Consider the following 25,779-nt stretch of genomic DNA (forward strand, 5'->3'; position numbering starts at 1 on the left):
TTTCTCTCTCTCTCATTGCTGACTAAAATTTCACTACAAGAGAAAAGATTCTGGAAAAAAATATACATATGTCTATATATATATTTAGGCTTTTTCTTTTGAGGATCGGATGAAATAAGTGGCCTGAGGACGGCTGGTTCCGCCTAGTTACTGCTTGTTTTGTCGTTCCTCCGAAGAGAAGAGTAGGGTGTAATAAATAGTAACACCTGTGTTTCTAGATGAAGATAAGAGTATCTTTCCTTGTACCATATGACATTAGAAAGGTTAATGATATTGTATTAATGTAAAGAGAGTTTGGATGGTATGCATATTTAGACTATATCAACTGCAATAATGAAAAGGGAACAGTAAGCAAACTGTTGAAGTATCAATCTTGTGCTCTTGCCTTTGATAATCCAAATAGCTGATGATTAAAATAGTGCACTGATTGAGCAGATCAGAGCTCATTTTCAAGTTTAGAGATTGGTTACCAATTCCTTTTATGGGAATCTTGTTTATCTGTCATGAGTGACTTGTGTGTTTCTGTTTTGAAAATAGAGAGAAAAATCCATTTATTGAAAAGAAATAAGGAGGTGACAGTTTTGGAAAGTGAACAAGTACAAGAAAAGTGAGTGGAAAGTCTATAGATGAAGGGTAAATGGCATGAGACCTCACCCCCTCTCCTACAAGTCAAAACAAATCTGAAAAGATGAATAAAGATTGTGAACATGACATTTGAACGTGTTGATCAAAAAAAAAAGGGAAAGAAAGAAAGAGAAATGAGATCCACTTAACATTTTACCCTCTTCTTGCTCAGTTGCTTCGAGGAGATTTTTCAGGATGTCTTAGTTCTTTATTGTGCACAACAGATGACTTTCCTCTGAAGGCATGCAAAAAATTCTATTATTCAGAACTGTAGTGAACATTTAGTCTTTCTCATGCTCTGACATGGTGTTCCAGTTAATAGTGAAGGACTATCTCCATGAAATCACTCAAGGAATATGATGCAGTCTTCACAGCTGACAAGTGTACTCAGTGGCCTTAAACTTTAAGGATTTGTGAACCCAAGAACTCTCTCTATGTCTGGAGAGTTAGTGAGATATTCTCCACAGATGATGGTTGCACCATCAGAAGGTGCTGAACAGTTAAAACTATACAATTGGTCAGTTGATATAACTGCCTAAATTTTTACAGTTTTTTAATTGGTAGTCTTATAACTTTGCAAGAATAAGTTAGTACTTGTAGCCATATTTATTCAATGTATTCTTTGATTTTTTGTTCTTATTGCAAATTCTGTATATTAGTTGCAGGAATTTGCAATTATATTTGAGGATTTATATTATATAATCATTTAGTGTTTGATGTTTGCTATGTTTTTCTTGTAAAAAAAAAAAAATAATAAATAAATAAATAAATAAATAAGATAGCATAAGAAAAAAATGTTCACCTGTTAGAAGAATATTTTTTTTTTGCTGTTTACTTGATATATTTTTAAATACATTTATTATAAAAGGATGTCATATGTATTGAATATTTGTGTTGTCTCAGTTGCTAACTGTCATAATGAATAGTATATCTAGTGTCATATTATACTAATTATGTTAAAAAGAATAGATACAGATTCTTTGATTTTTTTTTGTTGCATGTAATACTATTGTGCGGAGTCAATGCTGTTATAAAGGAAATGTGACCAAAGAATTCTTTGAGAAGAAGTTTCAGTATTTTTCCCTGACCAACAATGAACAATCCTATCAGTATTCCAGTGCTTCAATTGTCCAGTTCAGACGTTTGTGTAGAGAACATTCAGTGCAACATACTACAACAATTTGTGTTAATACAAAAATAAACATTGCTACAATATAGACATTGCATATATGATAAACACCTCTTGTGAAAATTTACTTGCTAATATGGGATTTTGTTTAAGGTCTGCAGACCAAGTTGTTGGCTCATCCAAGGTAGGATTAGAGGACTCAGAAGATTTTGAAAAGTGTATGTAGACACATTACCAAGTTGTTGGCTCATCCAAGGTAGGATTAGAGGACTCAGAAGATTTTGAAAAGTATGTAGACACATTTTTTTTCTTTTTGTTTGGGGTACCATTTATCATAGTGGAGAACATTCCGAATTCTGTAAGAGGAAAGATGTCTGTCACTTCATTTTTTTTTTACACCGGTAGAATTCATGTTACACGTTTTTTTTTTTTAAAAAAAAGAAACTTGAGAAATTTTGAGCTTGTCAAATTCTCGGCGCTCAGAATTTCTTATCCGTAGGGGGAAGGTGTGTGAAAATGTTTTCACTTTTCAGCCCTTTCGCTTACTTTCAAGAAGTAATTTCGCCTAATAGTGCCTGATATATTTTTTTTTTTCACGGCCTATACAACTAAATTATATAACGATAGCGTCACTTGAGCTAAGCTTTTACTTTCGAATTCAAACACCCCAGGGGTGCGCTCGCCGTAATACGACACCACAGTGACGTCACCCGTTCTCCTGAGCGGACAAGAATGTTGATCGAATGCAAAGGTCCGAAGAAGGTGAAAATTGTTATATGATATGAGTAGAAATTACCAGAACAAGACACAGCAGGGCTTGCATAACAAGACCTTTATAAAGATATTAATTGTCACTACGACTCCGTGCATGGTACAGTATCAATTTATTTCTCACCCCCCCCCCGAAGCGATGCAGGGATAGATATATTTGAAAGGGGAAGAACAGAAACAAGGACGGACACACAGAGAGACACAGTGATCTTGGTGCAAGACATGACTGAAGAAAGGGTAGTGATAGTTTTGGCCGATTTTTGTCATTATGTGAAGAAGAGGTAAATTAATAATTAATAGGAAAAGATGAGAAAAGAATCGTATTGATGTCTGATACAGATTCCCCCCCCCCAGAGGCGTTGCAGAATATTTTCGGGTAAGACAACCCTTATTGTTTAATAACAAACTGTATTAAATCACCCAAAAGCCAACCTATTACCTGCATACGTTTTAATGCATTTATAAGACACCTTTCCTCACATAAATATACCCCTACAACTGTATTATTTTCTTAGTATTTAACTTTAATAATAATGCGACTTATTAATTTAATTGTCAATTACTAATTATACTATTAAGATAATATAATTACCTGTCTCATATTTCGAACAGTGGTATGTTAAGACAAACACTAATCACATTGTACTTGCTAAGGAATTAGTGGAAAAACCATATGAAGAATATTACAACATTGTAATATAGCTAACAGCAAGATAACGCTTGCATTCAATTAATTTGTCTAACAATTAAATACCAATTAATCTACTTTATTTACCAGTTATATTGTACTCATTTGTATACATATATGTTAAATAAACCTTATTTTGTTTGTTATTATTTTGCGTTCTGATCATTCTCTCTAAATTACATAAAATTCACTGAACAATCATTTTTAAAAGAATCATTTATGGCGGCATTTCGAACCAGCCCTTAGCTAAGAGTTGTTTCGGGATGAAAAACACAACGCAATTCTGTCGCTGCGAGTACGCTCACTGTGACATGTTGAGTGAGACTTGAGGGCGCAGGATTTTGTCCTAATTTGAACCACTAGATAGATCATTCGAAACCCAGGCTTTTCTGGAATTCACATGATATTGTGCTGACTTGCTATAGCGAGGATTCACGAGTATATTGATAGGCAAGAGCATAATATGACGGAAAAGCCTGTGGAACAGGTCGATTTTCTGTGTGCTGGATGAAAAACCCGAGTTTTTTGGAGTAAAAACCATGCTATCTTTGCCTGAGACCGACTAATTTAGCCATGTTGTGAAAAAGGCCCATAAAAAGCAAGAAAGTAAATAATTTTTAATAATTCTGACAACCGTTGCTCTTTTTTACTTCTTTCAAAAGTTTTCTCTTTCTTCAGCAACGCCGAAAAAAATTTTTTTACCTTTTCTCTCGGTAGTGCAATTTTAAACGTTTAACTGGAAAATGTTTTATTATCTTTTAATAGTTTCACGGGTAGGAAATACTATTTATTATTGACAACTCGTGTCATACTGAAAGTGAAACGTTGAAAGGGTGTACCTGAAGTGGCACTTGTCTTATCTAGCACTGGACTTTCCTTTGTCACATACCAACACCGATTATATTAGTTAACTCACAATTATTTTTGTCTGCCCTACATTTTTATAGTAAATACTTTACTACAAAATACATAAATTATAAAATAAGATTCTGAAATTTGTTATATAATGTCTAAAGGAATAAAATTTTAAAAAGATGAAACAAAGAAATGTTGGCTCCTGGAGCCACGGCGTCCGCAGGCCACGTATTGAAAAACACTGCGACGTTTTCTAAGTACAATACCACCGTATTGTTTAGCAAACTGGCCAAACGTTGCAGCTCAGAACGTATGTCCTGTAAAATCTGTAAAAATGCCAGAAATTAGTGTACTGCTACATTTCTGCGGTTGTGTTGTTTACTAGTCACTTTGCTATCAGGAAGCAGCAATCACCAGGAAGGCTGCTTCCCAGTGATTTTGTTTATGTCAGGCTTAAGAGTAAACAGATAGATAAATTTGGCGGCCCACTTATTTAAATATGAAGTCACGAAGCCGCCTCTGAGTGGTTCACAAAATGAACATCTACTCGGATTGCCAGAAGCGGCCAGATTTTTTAACAAGTTAAAAAATTTTATTTCTATATCAGTATATTGACGTGTATTATATACATACTACAGTATATACTGTATTTATAAAATTTGTACATAATTAGTATTATTAAATCAAAACGAATTTATCAACATAAAATAAATCAACGGATTCCTTCAAGCAAGCCCTCGTGGGTAGCACAGTTGTCAGAATCGCTCCTCCCCACATCGGGTAGAGAAGGGCTGATTTCGAATCTCTTCGATGACGGTAGGAATTTTTATGGGTCTTTTTCCACAACGCGGCTGAGGTAGTCGGTCTCAGGCGAGTTTAGCATGGTTTTTCATCCCGGAAACTCGGATTTTTCGTCCAGGAAACAGAAAATCTACCCCAGAACACATTCAATTTACAGACAGTATACATGGAGCAACATGGCCTTAGTCGCCGATGCTCCTAAAGCCAAATAATAACAATAATTTTCAAACAAACAATAAAAGTGCATTCTTTAAAAAATATAAATTTCTAAAACAACTACTCGTACGTTCCAATATTTCTTAACAATTGCTCTCAGTGACAGTATAGCGGTTTCGTCGCTCGTTTGGATAGGTCTGGATTCCATTCCCTTATCTGACAGGAGGAATTTCTAAAGTCCTCTTCAATGGAGGATGTAGTTAGCAGATCTCAGGCCAAGGGAGTGGGAATTTCTACCTGAGTTTTTCAGCCAGCACAACATGCAAACCGCCTGTGAACACACACACTTATATAGACATAATATACAATGAGCATTATGACCCAAAACCCTACAAAAACAACAACAACATCGTAGTTGTTACGATTTAGTACAAGTAGTCTTTTTATGTTCATTTCTTATATTCATTTGTGTTCATTTCTTCCAGCTCACCTTGAACATGTGGTTGAAACCAAGCCACTGAATGCACCCGAAAGACCTTTTCGATACACCAGGACAAAAATCTGAAAACCAGGAAATGTTGAAAAGTAGGACATCTACAACACTGGCTAGGAACAGCTTGGTTGATAAGTATGCATGTTGATTTTCCCTATCAAAAACTAACTAAATAAATGAATAACAATTCTTTTTATACTCTGGAACGACCACCATGTCAGAGGATTTACAATAATCATTATGACAATAAATACAATAGAATTATAAACCGTATTTAACAGTTACTCAAGCTCGCGTGCTATGGCACACTTCAACTGGAAGGTACAAGTGTTTTCAATGTCTAAAGGCACAGTCATAAATTACATAACTTTCAGAACGCCCCATTATACTTCGCAATGACAGCTTTGACATCTCCTCATTATTACATGATGAAATACTCCAATTGAACTACTTATTATGTATCATTCGTGTGACCACATTCCCTCCCACCCCCGGAATACATCGTATGGTTTTATCTAGTGTCATATAAATGTAGATACTTCTCTTCTCATTGCCTTATGTAATTTGTGAACTGTCCCTAAAATAATAAATTAATCAGTCGATAAATCTGAATTTTTCATGCCGAACTTCTTTTGACGAATTATTAGACAAGGGGACAATTTTCTGAAAATTGGAATGCTCTCACCTCTTTAGAATTATTATCGCGTGTTCTTAATGGAAATAAGTATTCCATTACATTTACTATATTGAATACAGAAATTTGAACACAAAGTCATGAATAGAAATCCCTCCCCCCCTTCGTTCTGTATAAATGTGGATATTACTACTTACTACCACCCTCGCAATTCTGGTATTTATACTGAGGTATTATTACAAGCAAACACTGAAATGATAAGCAGAGTATGTAATAAAATAAAATAAAAACTAACCATAAAGCAGATCTAGCAATATCGCGAGACTGACAGAAATATAACTCGCATGTGCGTAAGCAAATTTCATCACACCGTGGATTACTTTAATCAATACGCGCTCCCGGATCAGCGATGAAAGTAATCTCGCTTGACTCATAAATGAGCCCAGCGAGAATTTTGGGTACTTGCAAGCATCCCGTTTTATTATTTATGCAGTTTCATGTAGTTATGTAGCACTCCCAGAACTACACTGTTTATTAAATAAACTTAACGTCGCCAATCCTTGGAGTTCGTCGACCATCTCGCTACCATTTTATTCAAGCAGAAACGGGGTAAATAAAATACGAACAGTCCAGACGAAGGAAAACCAGATAATATTAATAGTTAAAAGATTAAATATTGTCAGACGTGAGTGAATGAATACGGAGTATAATTGGGTATAACTGTTACCCTGTTATTTAAACGGATACTTTTTTATCCTTGAAATTTTCGTGATGTGATTTTCACTTATAAAGAATACCTCGCTTAACGACAGGTTCATCGAAAATATGTAGTTGTTAAACGAAATGTCGTTAAGTTAATATCAATTTCCCATTTCTCCCATGTTAAAAAAGATTTTTTTATGATCTATCAGCCACATCTAGCGGTGTAAAACAGAAGTGTAATCGTGCGAAGAATTATGATGCAACACAGTTCTCGTTTAAAACGTTCAAGTATTATTAATTTTTTAAAATCTTTTTATAATATCAGTGAAGACTGTTTACTAATTTTAGTCAATGTTTTCTTGTTATTTTTTATTTTGTTTATTTGGTGTGCAAGCCGAAAAAAGGTTCGCCATCGCTGGTTTGAGTGATCAAACATAAAAAAGATCTGACCACATCACTAATTAATTTATCTGTCTCTGTTTACACGAAAAACGAGTTGGTGATGGACACACTCTTGCTTAGGAGAAATGTATAGTCAAATATAAAGAATAGCCTCTTCTTCAGCATATTATTTCTTATTTTTATATTTTAATTATAATTCTTGTTATTTGTGATATGTAAATACTGTATGAGGTGCATCAAGTACTGACCCAATAGGTAAATTACTATACCTCCACTGCGGGGGCGAAAAATAAAGGGAATAAAGAGGCGATAAGGAAGAAATTCGCTTCCTTGCATCATTTATAATACTCATACTAAAAATGAATCTGTAATAATTTTGCGATATTTACTTCTATGTAATAAATGAAAGAGGGCGCCATTATCGACTGACTAATGTGCTAAATAGCAAACAATGCATTTACAACGACAACATTAAATCGATTTGCTTGGAAATTTTGAAATATTAGTCAGAGAAGTTGCAGGATTTCACCATCCTGGAGGCTAGCCAAGTCGTTACAGTCGCTGGTTTTTCTTTTTCACTTCAATTCCGTGACTGAAGTTATTCGGTCTTGAACGAGATTTGCAAAGCAAGCGAAAAAAATATATAAAAAAATAATAATAAAACAAACACGACATTTACAGACACAGTTATACTTACATCTTATATGCCTTGTCGTATTTTCTAAACGAGGTTTTTCTGAACTGTTTTTGGCTGCGGAACCTATCTGTAGATATAACTCTTCCGCGGAAGCTTTTTGCAAATCTATATGTTCCGAAACCCTTATACTTTTTAAAAATAGCAATAAATAACACGAAAATTAAAAATGTGAACAGCTTTGAAGCTGATAATGTCGTGGGAAGCATATTTTAGAATGTCTATTCTGACCAGCGACACTTTAAAAATTCCTTCGCTGGTCAGTAAAACTTGAGACCGCACTCGGTTATCAAGCCCTACTTTGTGCTCCTTTTTCTAAAAAAATCCAATTGAAAATTGCGTCCTGCACTCGTTTGTGCGTTAGATTATAATATAAAACCAAAAAGTATTTAATTTTTCGAGAGTAAGTAAGAAAGTATGTAGTCTGAGTTATTTTTTTATCTGAGAGAAATTAACTAAAGGGGGACGTTGAAGAGAAATCAATATCACCTAACCTCAACCTTTCTTAAAGGCAAAATTTCTTAATACATTGATATATTAAGAAATTGATAAAAAATTAATATATTGCATCGTATAAAATATGAAATTAATAGCATTAGAATCTACGACAGATCATTGATTTTCGAAACATTTATCCAACTTCTGGCTTCCTTGACCAATAGTCGGGTCTAGACATCTTAGTCTAGACGCCTTTCTTTCTGAAACCTTATTAGAGTCTTTTACTGTTATTATCTTCTTTTTTTTTTTTTCTGTTATAATACGAATTGGCTTCTCTTTTCTCATGTACTTCATGTACTATTCCATCTAGTCAACAGAATAGAAGAAATCTAATTAAAGTTAACTCTAGTGTTTCTTTTCTATGCGATAAAGTTTCATGTGCGATGTTCGATTTATTTAGTTACTCCACTCTCAACGCCTTTCATTTTTTTCGATGGTAGCGTCTGCTTTATTGAACGTATTTTCAGCACAGAAAGTTACAAAAGTTTTGTTTTCTGGATCCCCATCTCTTGCTTAACTTTGTCCATCTAAAAGTTAAAATTAATAAGAATACATCAAGTTGAGTGGTAAAGCAATACAATTGATATTGCAACAAAGTTATTACCAAACTTAGTAGAATATTGGTTGTGAAGTTTCTTTCATAATTAAATAATAGCATTTATTTCAAAAATTCTTTGGAGTACCACGTCGCAATAGAGGAACTACTTTTGAGGACATGGTTATCTCTCACACAAAATGAATTCTGTTTACATTTATGCACGTCTATCTTTGTTATTTCATTCCGAGATGGAGATATCTTCACATCTAGTAAATTTTTGGAGTTCCTTCGCGGTCTCAATGTGAAAAACGCACTGAAATGCGTCTAAAGGTGAATCAGCAGGCTTGACATTTTTGGCCCAGAAATCGCTCGACTCCGCATCACCATTTTGAAACAACTCTGAAACTTCACCAGCGAAGACTAGTTGGAAGTAAGGTCTCTTGCCACTATCCCTCCGTGATGCTCTTCTTTAAAAAAAAGTGTCTAGAATAATACGAGTAACATAGACTATACAATCGAAGCTCCAAAACACCACACCTCCGGATCTCATCCTTAGCGGATGTTGGAATTTTCCAAATTTTGGGTGGACACATTATAATCATAAAAAACCGCGAAAAATACTACATATTTACACCGCAACTTAATGAACATAGTACTGCAAAAGTAAATACCATGTACAAATTTTTCGAGAGATAGGTAACTTACGCATAGCGGAAAACCCGAAAAGAAAACTTTTGGACTTTTCTGATAAGGGGAAATTAATTAATTTTATTTTTACTCTGACATTGATATGGAGACGAGTGTGGTGTCTACTGTATAATATGTACGGCATGCTTAATCTTAATAGAGGAAAAGAAAATCGAAACATTTTTACAGACTCGTCTCCATAAGTTACAGTGTCGAACGTTTTTGAAAATACAACCCTTTTCCGCATTAAGATAATGGTTTTTCATCCAGTTGTATTTACCTACATATCGTGTTTTAAGTGGTATACGGACAAATACAAATGTTTCTGTTTCTGTGTTGATGATAATCTAAAATTTCTAAAATGGTGAGTGCGTTTAGTGAATCGGTAGCTAACTCCGATACTCGTATACAATCTTGAAACTAATAAACTGATAAAATAATCGCTTATTATCAAAGAGTGTCAATTGTTCACGAATAGCAATTAGACAATTCCGTGGCCTAAGAAATTCATTGATTTTTTGTCTTTGGAGCGTGGTAAAAACTTATGAATCTGGAGAGAAGCCTCCGTCGTGCACAATTAGCTCTAACACGCTGCTTTGGCCAATCCGAGAACTAAATTCGTCGACTTTCGAGTGGTTTGCCGGATACACCCATTTTCCTAAACATAACCAAATGTATGGCACCGGATAATGGATGCCGGATTTGGAAGATTGGATTATTGATATTTTAACTATTTAAGCTGTTAAAACAAAGCACTGAAGCTCTTTCTGTTAACCTTGATAAAATTTTTATGATGTTGAAATTATGAAGTTCGTTTACAATGTAGGTATTTATAACACTACAGTTAAAGCAACAACTATCTGTGAATATCCTTTTGCAAACACCTTATCGCACGAAAAAAATTAAACCGTGAGCGAATTACAAAATCCAAACATAAAGATAAACTTTGAGACTATCATTACATCGACTTGGGAGTGTATATATACTTTCAGTATTCAGGGAAACTTTTCTCATGTGCTGTGGAATTATTCTAAGCGTTTGAAAATGCTGATCAAAAGTGTTTTCCTGATTCTTTTTTTCGATTTAACTATTTCATCGGTTAATGGTCATGGACGCCTTATGGAACCACCTTCACGTTCTAGCATGTGGAGATTTGGATTTAGCAATCCAGTAAATTATGATGACAATGCCCTTAACTGCGGAGGATACAGCGTAAGTTGGCCTTCCTTTGGACTGAGAAGTCAAGGCACTCAAGTAGTTAGTTAATTTCGAAAGGTTGAAAAAGTTAATGAAAAAGGCTCCTAACAAAACTTTATGACTTTGTACTTTTGCTATTACTGTATCATCTTTTGGACCTTTTCTACTTGAATTTCTTTTCTATATTGTTATTAATTAGTCCATTACCAATTTTTAAACGTGTTCTTGCAGTTTTTTTTTATGAAAACCCCAAACACGAAAGGTATCAAAACCTATAGTATCAAAACCCATAGTACCGTGCATGGGTTGAAGGAGAAGTATGGGGAGAGGGGGGGGGATGCCGGAAACTTTGCTCTAAAGACTAAACATGGGTTTCACCACTTCAAGCCTCCAATAAGCAAAGTGGTGGTATTTCACCGGTTGATGAAAGTCATCTACCACCTCAAGATTGTCGATATATACAGGATAATTGAATAGCAACGTATTATCTTATCTTTCTAGTTTTGTCTATTATTCTCCTATTACCTTATTATCTTATATTTTTGTTTATTATTTTCATTTTCTTATTTTCTTATTATATTTGTCCATTTTATTAGACCTTATGACCATTTTTACTGTTCGTACATTATATTTTCTATTATGCCTTTTGTTTATTGTTTCTTAACTTTTTAAAACGTCTTTGACCTGAAACGTATGACTGTGTTATTTAAGTTGCCTTCTTTTATTTAAAAATTAATTGTTTTATTTTAAATATCTTCATAGTCAAATAAACACCACGATTTTTACTCTTTCCCAAAGAGTAAGATTTTTTTATTTAAAGAATTTATATCACAAATATCGTGTTAATAAATATTTAAATAAAAATTCTGAGATTTAAAAGTAAATTATAAATGTTCTTTCCATTTGCACTGTAGTTTTACGTTATATTACTGTAGCCGATAAATATGAAGTTCTTCAAAATCTTGGTGTTACCTTAGGCAGAGGTGCATTATTGAATTTATGAGTTCGTATCCCAAGTGTAACTTGATGTAACTATCCCAAGTGTATAGGCACTCGAAGAATTTTTTCACTGAAGTAGGATACTACTTTTTTTCCAGAATGCTGTTAATGAATATCTCCTTAATTTGGCTTGTATTTGAAAAAATATTTGACAACATGTTTTCTTCATGCGCACATCTGCTTCATGTGCTTTATTATGAGTTGCTTATTCAGAAAACGGATCTAGGATGCACAACCTATTCTTTGTTAGTCCATTTTCTATTGGAAAGTATTCTCCAAAACATTTGGTCAAACACTTAAGATGACCAGCGAATTTATCACTTCTTTATATTACAGTCTTCTGTTTCTTGGAGAAAAATTTAATACAGAACTGAATACCAAAAACAAGTTCATGGAGATTCCTACTTTTCACTTTTCTTAACTACTTTTGTTTAGCTAGTCAGAGAGATTCATAAAAGAGCTTTGAAAGAGTAAATTCAACCATTCAGTAACTGGAAAATGTCAGAAAGACATTCAAGTTTCAGCAACCAATTTGTGAAAAAGAAATATTGAAAAAATTCAAAGTTTTTGTTTATCAAATATAATTTTTTTTCAAATTTCATTTCATACAGCTTGGTTAAATTTTTTTCCCTTGAGGAAAATCTAACTTCTGTGAGCAACAATAATTTTATGAGCAGACTAACCACATCAAGTAAGATGACATAATGAAGAGAATTTCGAAGCTAATACTTCCCTGCATATAAAGACAGTGCGAATTGATGCTATTTCTTTTATTCTTGTAACCAGCTCCATTTGACGCCATCATATTTGAAGATTCGTCAGTACGAATTGTTGCACAATTCTCCCACTTTCCTTTTCATTAAAATATTTATGAAGCTGCATACTTCGGAATCTGATAGGTGACTTGGGACATCAGAACTTTTCAGGAAGTCTTCTCTGCTTTCTTCATGAAATCGATTGATCGATTACATGAAGAAAGCAGACTAGCAACAAGGTTTCAGTATTCAACAAAGATATACTTTTGTTGTTTCATGCGGAAAAATTTTTCATCTTCTGTGCTACCTCTTTACTCATGATGTCATTGTTTCCTTCAATTAAACACGATAAAATTAATTGGTTATCTATTATAAAAGTTTGTTTTTTATTCTTTGCAGTCCTTTACGGAATAAAAGAAGACACCCGAGGACTGATACCTGAATGTTGGTTGGTTGGTTAGTTGCTGTAGGGTTTTAGGCGCATCAGCAACACTTAGTAATAGTAATAATATTCGCCATATAATTCAATAATCGATAGGACATCATCATAAAAAATTTCATATCTCCTGGTATCGTAAATTCCAGATCCCTTTCTTCCTCTGCTGTTTTTAATTCAACTCCACCAAGTGTAATTTATTTTGGGGTTGCTCTTCCTCAAGTGTAAAACCTTACATTTTGGTGCATTAAAACATAGCTGCCACTTCTCTGATCATTTTTAAGTCTGTCCAAGTCATCCTGACGGAGGGTTGCTTGGAACTGATCATTAATGACTCTACCAATCTTTATATTGTCTGAAAATTTTGACTTCACGCCTTCTATTCCTTCGTTGATGTCACTTATGAAAATAAGAAACAGTGATCCAAGAACCGATCCTAGAGGGACCCCATTCCTAATGTTACACCAATCTGATGAATGTGCATTAATCACAACCATCATTAATCACTTTCTGCCCTGCAACCACCCATAAATCCATCCTAGAATCTTACCAGTAATCCTAATCTGTTTATGCTTATACAGTAACCTGTCATGAGAGACTATCAAATGCTTTGCTAAAATCCAAATGAACTATGTCGAAATTGTTCTTTACATCCAGTTCATGAGTTCTTTACATACAGTTCAAACTGTGTCTAAATAGCCTGCTAAGTTAGATAAACATTATTTTCCCTTAACAAAACCATGTTGTGTGTTATTCAGAATGCCATATCTATCTAAATATCCCTGGATTGCATTAATCATTGCAATCCAGGAATATTATAACTCTTAATCATTGCCTCTAAGGTTTTTCCTACCTGAAATCAGACTAACCGGTCTGTAGTTAAACAACTTCACTCTTAGAACCGCCTTTATTTATTGGCGATGCGTTACTAATATTAGTGTCCTAGAAAACTAGGAAAGTAACGTTACATCACCCCCCTTCAACTCCCCATAGGGAAATAAACCATATTATAAACAGAGAGTAAAAGTGCCTATTTTGTCAACTTTGCTTCCCCTCAAGTAAAAACCTGGGTACTATATGTAAGTGTGATGTAACCAGGAAAAACCTAGTTACATCACACTTGCTTTTATAGATAGGTCCCAGAATGTCCCGATTTTTGTTGTTCTTCTTCGAAATTCATTTTGTCTCGATTTTCATTCCTGAAAATCTGGTCATCCTACACTGCGGTTGTGAGGTGATCATGCCATGTCATTACAGACGCATGTAATTTTTGTATCAAAGCTACAAGCTTTCGAATAATAATTATTTTATTTTATAATTTAATTAACTGATTAATTAATATCAAAATATTATTATAGTTTAATAAAATTAATGATAAGCAAAGACACATTTCTGATATTTGACATGCACTTAAAATCTAGTTATGCTAATGTGTGTTGTGAGCGTGTGGGCGCCAGCCAATTCTTTAAGTCATAAATGTTATGAATTTCTTTCAGGTTCAATGGGAGATGAATGATGGAAAATGTGGTATCTGTGGTGATTCTTGGGGCCTTCCCGAGCCCCGACCAAATGAAGATGGAGGAAGATATGGAAATGGAATTGTTGTCAAAGTTTACAGACCTGGTCAGATAATTGACGTTATCGTTGAACTCACAGCAAATCATAAAGGATTCTTTGAATTTCGTTTGTGTCCTGTGACCACTCCAAATCAGAAGGTTGATCAGGAATGTCTTGATAAAGTTATTCTTCCTCTAGCCGATGGACGGGGAACTCGTTACAATTTGACAGACTTTGTTCCACAACAGTTTAATATTAAATTGAAGCTTCCCGATAAAGTGACATGCGAACGTTGTGTATTCCAGTGGCACTATTATACAGGTAAGAATTTTTATGTAGAATTAACATCCAAATTGTTAAAAATAAATAGCTCATGCTCAGCATGCATTGAATAATTTTTATCATTTGTAACTGTAGTATTACTTCTGAATATCAGTCAAAATTAATTTGAATGGAAGAAACAAATTAGTAGTTTCATTGCCCAGTTTACACAAAAGAAGAAATAAATTATTTACTGCTGGGAGCATTTCCAGCAACTCCAAGTGCTTACCATTGCCTGAAAGTTGGGATCTTAAAGCAGCAGAACCCCAAGTTTCTGCGTACCATTGGCAGTGTCACGTGAGCTGATTCATAAATATGAGGGTCACATTTATGAAAAGATCTGAAAAGATAAATTAAGTCTTAATTACTTTTTTAGGGAATACTGTACATAGCAGAGGATAACGACGTACAAGAGATTCATGCGTGCGCGTTGTCAATTGACGTCAAACTGACCACCAGTTCATACATACGCTTTTGAGCGAACGCAACAATTGAATTTACAGCAGTAACCAAGAAGGTAAAAGCAAGGGTAGGAAAGTCCTGTGAACCGAACGAGCCTCTGTAAGTCAGTCGAACAGGTGAAGTGTAATTGGCAGGTGTGTTGGAAGAATTTCTGTGATTTTCCTCTTTCTGGTAGGGGGTAGGCCACGATTGTTTTAATTTCATTCCATTTGAATTTTTTAAAACATTTCTTTGTTTAATCTAACCACTGATGGTCACGAGCGAAAAACGGACCATGAGGAAGAAGGAGGATACCTCTCCTCAAGATCTCTCGTCAGGTGTAGGGCTATAATCGCCTTTTGGCTGGAAAGAAGGTGCTGAAAGTATTCTTTTTTAATTATCCATGAGGGGCCCATCAAGCTCTCAGCTGCCCACATCAACGTCAGAGCTTGCACTTGGTCATCGTGAAACACAGCGGCAACCCCCAAGGTAGAATGCGCTGGTCCCAAAGGAACTAGTAGTTGTTGGTGACTCTATTGTCAGGGAAACGGGGAACATGCTTTGTAAAAAGGATAGGTGGAACAGGACCAGGGTATGTCCGCCAGGGGCAAAGGTTGATGACGTTGTAGAGCAGATATAATCTTTTAAGGGCACAAAAGTGATATAATTGTACACGTTGGCACTAACGATATCAAGAGTAGGAGACCGGCAGAATTGCATAACAAGTACAGGTCACTGTTGAAAAAAAGCCGTGAAATAGGGTTGAATTTGAAAGTGTCTGCAATTCTGCGCAAACACGATAGGAGGGAGTATATGATGAGAGCCTTGTCGATCAATTCGGCCCTGGAAAGACTGTGCAAGGCTCAAGGGGTAGAATTTTTTTCAGCCTGGACTGTACTTGTTAACAGGAGAGATTGCTTCTACAGGGATGGGATACACTTAAATAGAAAGGGTGCAAGAATATTTGCTGATGCTATCGAGGCAGTGTTAGGTGGGTCGGAAAACTGCTAGCTTGGGGGGATACAAAGACGAATAGATTAACAGTAGCCACTGGCAGAGGAGAAAGAGATTCTTGCACTGTTTCTATTGGAATGAGCAGAAGCCTGAAAAACAAGATTCAGGATATTTCAGAGACTGCTGGGAGTCATTGCGGTACAAGTAAACACATGGGTTGTGTTAGGGTAGCTAAGAATAGAAATAGGTGCATGTATACTGGCATGTACACCAATGCTAGGAGTTTAGTAAATAAATTTGATGAATTTGAGGTATTGCTCAAACATCAAAGGCAGATATTGTTGGGATATCAGAGACTTGGTGTCACACAGATATAAGGAATGCAGAACTGGAATTTGGGGAGTACAACGTCTACAGAAAGGATAGACTGGATAGGAAGGGAGGAGGGGTTATGCTATTAATTAAGAAACACATAAAATCCAAGGAAGTGAAGCCAGTGGACATTGCTGGACAGTGCAGTGTGGAGTCAGTTTGGTGTGACATAAGCATTGGGAGATCAAAATTGAGAGTAGGAGTGTGCTATAGGCCTAATGACTCTGATGAGTATAATAAGAAACTGTACAGGGAAATAGAGTGGGCAAGTAAATCAGAGAGTCTTATAATGGGAGATTTTAATTTCCCAAATATTGACTGGAATTTGGGGGCTGGTCACTCACACACTAGCAAGGCTTTTGTGGAATTATTGGATGATTGTTTTCTACATCAGCATGTTCGGGAGGCATTAAGAATCTGCAGATAAATGAACCATTAGGTGGCAGTGATCACAGTGTGCTGAAGTGGGATTTACTCAAAGAGGTAACTACCATTAGGGGTAAAGGGAAGGGTTATTGCTTTCGTAAAGGCGACTACGATGGACTGAGACAGTATTTAAATTCTATACAGTGGGACCAACTGATGATGTTACCAACAGCAAATGCAAAATGGGAAGCATTCAAAGAACTTATCTTGGAAGCTACTAGGCTTTACATACCAACTAAGAAATATTGTTCAAGGTTTAGGCCTAAATGGATGTCAAATGAACTGATGAGGCATATGGCAGAGAAGAAACATGCATGGGATACATACAAATTAACACATGACACAGAAGCCTATGATAGATACAAGTTGATCTGTAACCAAATTACAAAGGAGGTTAGGCAGGCGAAGGCAGATTACGAGAAATCCTTGGCAAGGGATGCAAAGAAAAACAGCAAAGAGTTCTTTACTTATGTAAACTCTAGAAGGAAGGGGATGAATCAGATTGGTCCACTTGATATCGATGGGTCAACTGTTGATGATCCTGCTCAGGTAGCTAACAAACTAAATGAATATTTTGCATCGACATTCACACACGAGGAGTTATTTAGCGAGGGGAAAGCCAGAGGTGTATTCAACTCTAGCAGTAAGCTAGAGAATCTTGTAATAACTGAGAGTAAAGTGGAGGAGAAATTGTTGAAGATAAACACAAGAAAGGCACCCGGGGTGGATGGGATCTATCCAGTTATATTAAAGGAGGCAGCAGAGGAAGTAGGCAAACCCTTAGCCATAATTATGAGAGCTTCCTTGGACTCAGGGGAGGTACCCACAGACTGGAGATGGGCAAATGTGACCCCAATTCACAAAGGAGGATCAAAGGCTGACACAAGCAATTATAGACCTGTGAGTTTAACTTCTGTTCCAGGAAAATTAATGGAGGCACTAGTTAAAGAAGCACTGCAGGATCATTTAGACAAGACTTCAGTTATAGCTCGGACACAGCATGGTTTTGTTAAGGAGAAGTCATGCCTGACCAATTTGATTGGATACTATGCTGCAGTCACAAAGGAACTGGATGTAGGGAATAACTTTGATATTATATACTTGGATCTTAGAAAGGCTTTTGATACTGTTGCACATGGAAGACTGCTGCACAAATTGGAGCAGGCAGTGTGACATTGGAGGCAAATTGCTGCTGTGGATAAAGGGGTGGCTGAGGGGAGAAGACAGAGAGTGGTAATCAATGGACACTGCTCGTCGTGGACTAATGTTATTAATGGAGTCCCTCAGGGCTCAGTGTTGGGTCCATTATTGTTTTCTGTATTTATAAATGATATTGATGATGGTATATCAAGCTTAATGTCGAAGTTTGCAGATGATACAAAGGTAGGCAGGGTTGTCAAGGACACTACTGACACTATGCTGCTGCAACAGGATCTGGAAAGGTTGAGCAGATGGGCTGAGAGGTGGCAAATGAAGTTTAACATTGACAAATGTAAAGTACTACACATGGGAAACAGCAACCCCAGAGCAACGTATCAACTCTGTGGTACTACACTGACAGTGGTAAAGAATGAAAGGGACCTGGGGGTGGTTGTGCAGGCAGATATGAAGTTCTCTGAGCAGTGCAGACGGGCTGCAAGAGTAGCTCATGGTGTATTGTCAATGATATATAGGAATTTTTCTAGCAGGGATAAGGAGGTGATTATTCCCTTGTATAAGGCAATGGTCAGGCCACACCTAGAGTACTGTATACAGGTCTGGAGGCCTCATTTCAAGAAGGATGTAGAGCTGCTGGAACGAGTACAGAGAAGGGCAACAAGATTAGTGAATGGAACGAAGGGGTGCTCTTACGAAGAAAGGCTTAAGTTTTGCAAATTACAGTGTCTGGAGACTAGGCACCAGCGAGGTGATCTGATAGAGGTGTATAAAGCATTGAATGGTTTGAGCATGCTCCATGCTGATGGGATTCTTCCTCTCGCTCAGAATAATCACCTGAGAGGGCATAAATTCAAATTGAGGAAAGACAGATGTAGGATAGACGTGCGGAAATTTGCCTTTAGCCAGCGATTGGTTGGTTGGTGGAACAGACTTCCATCCCTTGTCGTGGAAGTTGATAGCCTAAATAAGTTTAAGGTTCAGCTGGACAGGTATTTTGAACGAACAGAGGGGTGAAGTGGAAGTGGTTTTTTTTTTTTTTTTTTTGGCTGATGCTGCATAAGCTTGCTTTCTTGCATCAAATGCCTCTACTAATAAAAAATAAAAAAATAGAAATTTATTTCTTCTTCTTCTGGCGTTATAACCTAGGGTGGGTCTTAGCCTTCTCAACGATGTTCCACCAGTAAGCCCTCCCAGAAGTCAAACTTCTCCAACTTCTTATTCTCATGATCTTTAAGTCCACTTCTACGTCATCCACGTCATCCATCCATCTTTTCCGCGGTCTTCCTATTGCCCTCCTACTGGTAAATTTCCATTTCATTATCCTCTTTGTTGTTCTGCTGTCATCCATTTTCATAACATGTCCCAACCAGGCAAGTCTCTGGCTCTTCACAAATCTGACGATGTCCGCACCCTGAATAAGATGGTCAAGTTCATGGTTCATTCTGATCCTCCAGGGTCCATCAAGTCTTGTACAAGCCCAAAGACTTTTCGCAAAATTCTACGCTCGAACACTCTCAACAACTGCTCATCTTTACTCGTTAATGACCAATTCACAACCGTATGTTACACCTGGTCTAATGAGACTTTTGTATATTCTTAATTTTAAATGTCTGTTCAATACTCTGGACTTCATTAGTTTTTCATGGGCACAGAAGCATCTGTTTCCACTCAGAATATGGGACTTAATTTCATTAGTAATAGAGTTGGACTGGTTTGTCTGCGAACTTGGCCACTGTTTCCTCCTTTAGGCCTACTGATAATAGCGACATCATCAGCATATGCACAGACCTGCACTGTTTTGTGCCTATGTGATTTTTATTTACAAGAGTTTAATTCTTATTCCAGTTTTTTTGAAAGTGGTTTTCCTTTTTTTGTAACGTAAGCGTTAGGGTAAGAAATCCGCAGGATGGAGAAATAATCTATATTTCTTTATTTTTAATTGATATTCCTTTTTTATTACATTCTTTTGTACACAATACGGTTTTTAATTCTTTTTTTATTATTATTTCATTTTCGTTTCTTTTCTTTTGTATGTTCTTTAAGTAATATTTTATTTGTCCAAATCTTTTTTTTTTTTTTTATTCCATTCCTTTTGTATTACTGTATGGCGCATCTCCTCCAATCGCTTGCAGTTGTAGGGCTACGCCCTCTGCAGAATGATGTAGAAAGAAGGACCTGTAAGTTTTTTGTTTGTTTGTTTTTTTTTTTTCCATTTTAGCAGGTAGTATCTTATTAACATCTTTCTTCTTTTTAAAACTAAAGAGCATATGTATGTTTTTTTTTTCATATTTTTCCTACATTATTCAAACATTTCACATCTTATATATATATGTATTTAGTTATTCAATTTTCAAATGATTTGATGGTGATTCTTTTTTTTTTTCTTCTGTTTTTTTTTTTTTTGTAAAAAGCCGGAATATAAGGCCAGAGTTGGTTGAGTTTTCTGTATATTCACTGTTATGTATGCAGTTTTTAATTTCCTTGAAAGTTCCTCGTATGCAATGGGACAGCCATTTTTGCTCCAGGAATCTTATATTCTTGTTCCGCTCCTGCTTTGATTTATTAAAATAAATAATAGGAATAAACTATTCCAATATAAATGTCAGTCATGGTTGATATCTAGATATGAACTCTGTATGTCTAAACTATTTGTTGAAACGTTTGACGCAATTTGAAATTTTAATAAATAAATGAAGTTCCTGATGAAGAAATCAAAACTGTATTGTTTTCTATTGTGATAAAAAGTTTAAAATAAATTTATTTTCTAAAATCTTCGATAATAATTTAGAGTCGTTTAAAGGGATGGTCAATTTGATGTTGGCAAATACAAAGACTTCCTAAATTGGTCAGGATGCATAAAATCGGAAATAATTTTAAAAAGAAATGGATTATTTTAAAAATTTTGTGTTTCTAATTAATGAATATAAGGAAAAGTGAAACTTATAAAGTGCTCTCCAAATTGCGTGACATTTACATCTTGGCTGTCTTGAAGCACCACACTTTCTCGGTGGAAGAAAGTTGATATCGATTGAGCTGTGATTAGCTTCAGGGTTCTTTTTATTCTTGTTACACCTGGAGGATATTGATAAGGCAAAAGGAACTTGCACATGATATCAAGTTACGGAGATAACTGAATGATGCCAAAAGCAGAAGTTCATAGAAAAATGGTTGCACAGAGCAGGGAAGCTAAGAGTATTACAGGGAGAACTTGGTTTTGCTGTATTTTATGCTTTTTTTTTTAGTTTACAGTTACTCTAAAAATTAGAGTATTGGCTGTTGATGGCACTAACACAAAAATATTGACTAATCCTGTTATTGCCACTTTCAAAGTCTCTCCAACTCTATGGTTATTTTATTTTATTTTTTTCATTTTATTGTATTGACAGTAATCACATATGAGTTAATTCATTTTTTAGTTTGAGATGATATCTAAATTAAAACTTAAATATCAGGTTGGTTCCAAAACTCGTGGAATAACACTGTAATTTAGACTGCAAAATTTTTTTCCGGCAAAGGTCTAATGTTTTTGCACACCTGCTAATTGAACTTTATTTGTTAAAATAAACAAAAAAAAAAAAAAAAAAAAAAAAAAGAACAGAATTGCATTTTGAACGTTCAGTGATTAATGTTTGACTCTAAACGTTATGATAAGCTTTCTCATTTATATCTACAATATCCGCATTTTTTCTTTTATTTTTTTTTTCAAAAATTAATTAAAAACTATGCTGTAATTTGAGCCAATCGACTAACAAACGGTATATATCCACTGAATTCATTGATTTACGTAATACATTGTAAAAATGTTACTAAGACAAAATGTTACATGAGTAAAAACATTGTGTACTGCCATGTTAAAATACTTAAGCGGCTAACTTGCGAAACTCGTTAAACCACGAAAGCATTCATGCATCTCATTCTATTCATTAAATTCGTGCCCTCGTGCGTAGCACAGTTGGTAGAATTGCCATCCTCCCCACACCGGGTGTAAAAGACCTGAGGTCACGTCGCGTCGCGTCAATGACGTGAGGAATTTTCATGGGCCTTTTTTCACAACGTGGCTGAGGTAGTCGGTCTCAGGCGAGGGTATATGGTTTTTTCTCCCGGAAACTCGGGTTTTTCGTCCAACAAACAGAAAATCGACCTCAGAACACACGCAATTTACAGACACTATACATGGAGCAATATGGCCTTAGTCGCCGATGTTCATAAAATCCAACAACAACGACAACAGTAAATTCATAATTAAATAATATCAGTTTATTTAAATCGAAAGTTGCAGTAGCCGAGTATCAAACGCGAGAGCGCATGTACGCTGGTCTGAGGTGACCAAAGTTCAAGTCCGCATGACTGAATACGGTGACCTTTTTGTATTCTCCCTATTTTCTTAAAACTCCTCTGACCCCTATGATCGTACCATAGTATAAACAGAAAATTTATTTAGTTTTTATTTATCATCAACTCGATTCCTCGTCAAGATTTGCGATATGGGTATGATATATCTATCTAGATGGAAAACTTGTGAGAGTTGTGAACAAGCAGTTATTCAAGAACTGTTATGATAATATATTCGTATTTTGTAAGAATCTCTCTTTCTCTCTCTCTCTTTAGGGAAAGGATAGCCTTAGGAAATGAGAATGACTTCTTTTTCTCGATATTAAGATTTTTATTATTCATAATTGAAACGGATTCTATCTTTAGCTTGTTATGGAAACTAATTTCTTAATAAGTTTATTTATGTACAGTATATTGATTTTGTTGACTCGTGAGTGAATAAAATGGTATTGTATTGTACTAAAATGGTATTGTAATGCTTATTAGTTTATTATCATTATCTCTTTCTTCTCCTTATGGGGTTTTTCCATACCGTGACGGGTACATGGGGTAGTTGTTATAATTATTATTATTATTATTATTATTATTGGTGGAACTCTCTGACTATCCCACAGGTCTTCAAGATCGTGGCTTTCTGAAGTTCCTTGTAGGTATTCTCTAGGAGTTCTATTGCTGCTAGATTCTCATGTAGGCTTTTTGGTACTATTCCAGTGGTTGACAAGGTGATCAGGATGGTCATTAGTTATTCCATATGCCAGATCTCTTTGGCTTCCTGTTTAAGGTCTTTGTAATTTCTGATCTTTTCCTCGTAGGTTGCTGGTGTTGGGCACCGCCATGTCGATCAGGTAGGTAGTTTTTTCCTTCTTGTCAGCGAGGGTTACGTCCGGTCTGTTGTGCAGGATTACCTTGTCCGTTCTTGTCCAATACGGCTTTTGGGTCTCCAGTACGGCCTGCAGTTTTTACTTGTAATATGGTATACTTTCTTTGATCAACTGGTATTTTTTAGCTAGCTTCTGATGTTTTATCCTGGCGAACTGATCGTGTATGTGAGTGATGTGTCCTGATGTGATGTATCAGATTGTTGTTGGGGAAAGGTGGTATCGTCGACATGTGTCAAACCGGTTTTTTGAGCATGTGCAAATATGGCTATCGAAACTTGAGCATGAATATTCAATTATCAATAATTTCCTCTTTGCTTTAATTAGAAGAGAAATCGTTTATGTTTAATAATAAAAATAAATTGATGACATCCGCAGTAATCGTCTTTTTTGACCTCCAATATCAGTGCAGATTTAAGTTATGTTATTATTTTTATTTTTATTATTATTATTAAATTTTTGTAAGGATGGATGACGAGTTTTATTTGATGTAAATATATTGGAAGACTAATAAATATTGTATTGTACTGCAATTAATAATATTATATTATTAAATATTATGTCTACTTATGTAAAATCATAACATTATAGACTTAGGCGGATTGATGAAATTTTCAGTTGTGAACTTCTTACTTCATTTTGTTTGTGGGGTATAGAAAATATTAATAATAATAAAATGTTAATTTGTTATTAATAACTATCACAAATTTATTGACAAGGGGGTTATCATTAATTACAATCATTAATTATTATTTTTATTATTATAATTTCTATAGGTAATCGTTGGAATACATGCCCTGATGGACATTCGGCAATGGGTTGTGGACCTCAGGAAGTCTTTCGAGCATGTGCAGATATTGCCATCAAACCTTAAGCATGGACATTCAGCTATTATTAATAATTTCTTCTTTGCTTTCATTGAACGACAAAGTATTTGAGAATAAAAAGATAAATTGATGACACTCGTACTATCGTCTTTTTTTGACGCTAATACTAGCATGCAGTTTGAAGTATTTTGAAGAAGTAAAAAAGAATCGATAAAAAATCCACTAATGAAATAAATTAAATGTTTGTTTGTTAAAAGCCGTACCACTTTTACGCATAGTCTTACCAGTATTTAGGGGCCCCCAAAATGTTGACATATGCATCCAAATACGCATAGCAGTCGGAACCATGAAATTTCACTGTGCATTAGGGCTCCAACCGATCTAAATGAGCTAGTACTTAAACTTTTAATTAACATAATTAATCATGTTTATTAAATATGATTAATTATGTATAATTAATCCATATCCACGAAATATCTGCAAATTCTTCTTAAGAAATCCGTGTTCTACTCTTGTCTTGTTTTTTTCTGTCTTTCCTAATTACGATGGCAATTATTAAAAATTTACAACAGCGTTGCAGTCAAGAATTTTCAGTATTCCTCACACCAGAGTAATTTGAAGAGATCCTAAAGATAATTCATTCTCGGTTTTACTACCAGTGAGATGCTTTTAGCGTTCTTCTTTTGCTGTTATAATATTTTTTAATCGCCGTGGTCCGTTCAGAAAGTTTTTGTTCATTATTTTTTTATTATAATGCCACTTTTTATCATTATGGATAACAGGTGTTTGATGTGCAACAGGATTCTACGTATTTCGAGATATTTCAGATGTCGAGATTTTCGGGATTTCTATTTTACCAATGTCAAGATACAGTATTTATCGTTACTTATAAAAATATAGTGGTCTTCAAGGAGGCGTTTCCCTTTTGTTGAGACTTACTTCCTTGTTTCAACACTGGTGGCTCCAGTTTTTTATGTTTTAGCAACTAACTGGAATTATCATTAGCAGTAATAGAGTCCTCCCTCTGTATTACTTCGTGCTTGCACGCTGTGTATTCCGTACGATAAACCATATGTGAATATGAAGCTATTGTAAAAGGGGGAAATGTTATTTGTGTTGAAAAAATAATGTTTTTACAAATGTTAATTTTGCATGACCGTAATGAGAGTCATTGCTAATCATCTGATGAAACAAAAAACAAGTTATCTGGCTCTTCTGCAGAGCTTTAGAAAATTTTAAGTTTGAGATACTATAAACAGGCTTATCATAATAATTTATTACAATTGTATGGTTACATTTTAAATTAATTTAAACCTATTTTTACTTGATAAATAATTTTTTTAATAATAATAAAAAAATAAGCAATTAAAATGACCACATAAAGAATTTTCTGATCTGCTCTCTTGTTCAGATATTTGGTTATCCAAGTACGAAGATCTGAGTTTCACAGAAAT

The 25,779-nt window shown here is 35.1% G+C and overlaps 1 protein-coding gene across 1 annotated transcript; it reads left to right on the forward strand.

Annotated features, from left to right (window-relative positions):
* Nucleotides 1–10,791: 10,791 nt before the first annotated feature.
* Nucleotides 10,792–24,372, forward strand: LOC150088462 (uncharacterized). Its single transcript, XM_090370168.1, has 3 exons — nucleotides 10,792–10,884; nucleotides 14,556–14,937; nucleotides 24,275–24,372. The coding sequence occupies exons 1-3, from the start codon at nucleotides 10,792–10,794 to the stop codon at nucleotides 24,370–24,372; spliced, it is 573 nt and encodes a 190-aa protein (XP_090226294.1).
* The last annotated feature ends 1,407 nt before the right edge of the window (nucleotides 24,373–25,779 follow it).

This window comes from Mastigoproctus giganteus, chromosome 3 (genome assembly GCF_048544385.1).
Source record: "Mastigoproctus giganteus isolate SK-2022 chromosome 3, ASM4854438v1, whole genome shotgun sequence".
In the NCBI taxonomy this organism is placed as follows: domain Eukaryota; kingdom Metazoa; phylum Arthropoda; class Arachnida; order Uropygi; family Thelyphonidae; genus Mastigoproctus; species Mastigoproctus giganteus.

What these genes read in the sequence shown, in the direction of transcription:
- LOC150088462 (XM_090370168.1), top strand. Translation starts at nt 10,792, where the DNA reads ATGGAACCACCTTCACGTTCTAGCATGTGGAGATTTGGATTTAGCAAT. An exon ending in TTAACTGCGGAGGATACAGC is followed by an intron (nt 10,885 to 14,555) that starts GTAAGTTGGCCT and finishes AATTTCTTTCAG; the next exon opens with GTTCAATGGGAGATGAATGA. An exon ending in CCAGTGGCACTATTATACAG is followed by an intron (nt 14,938 to 24,274) that starts GTAAGAATTTTT and finishes TAATTTCTATAG; the next exon opens with GTAATCGTTGGAATACATGC.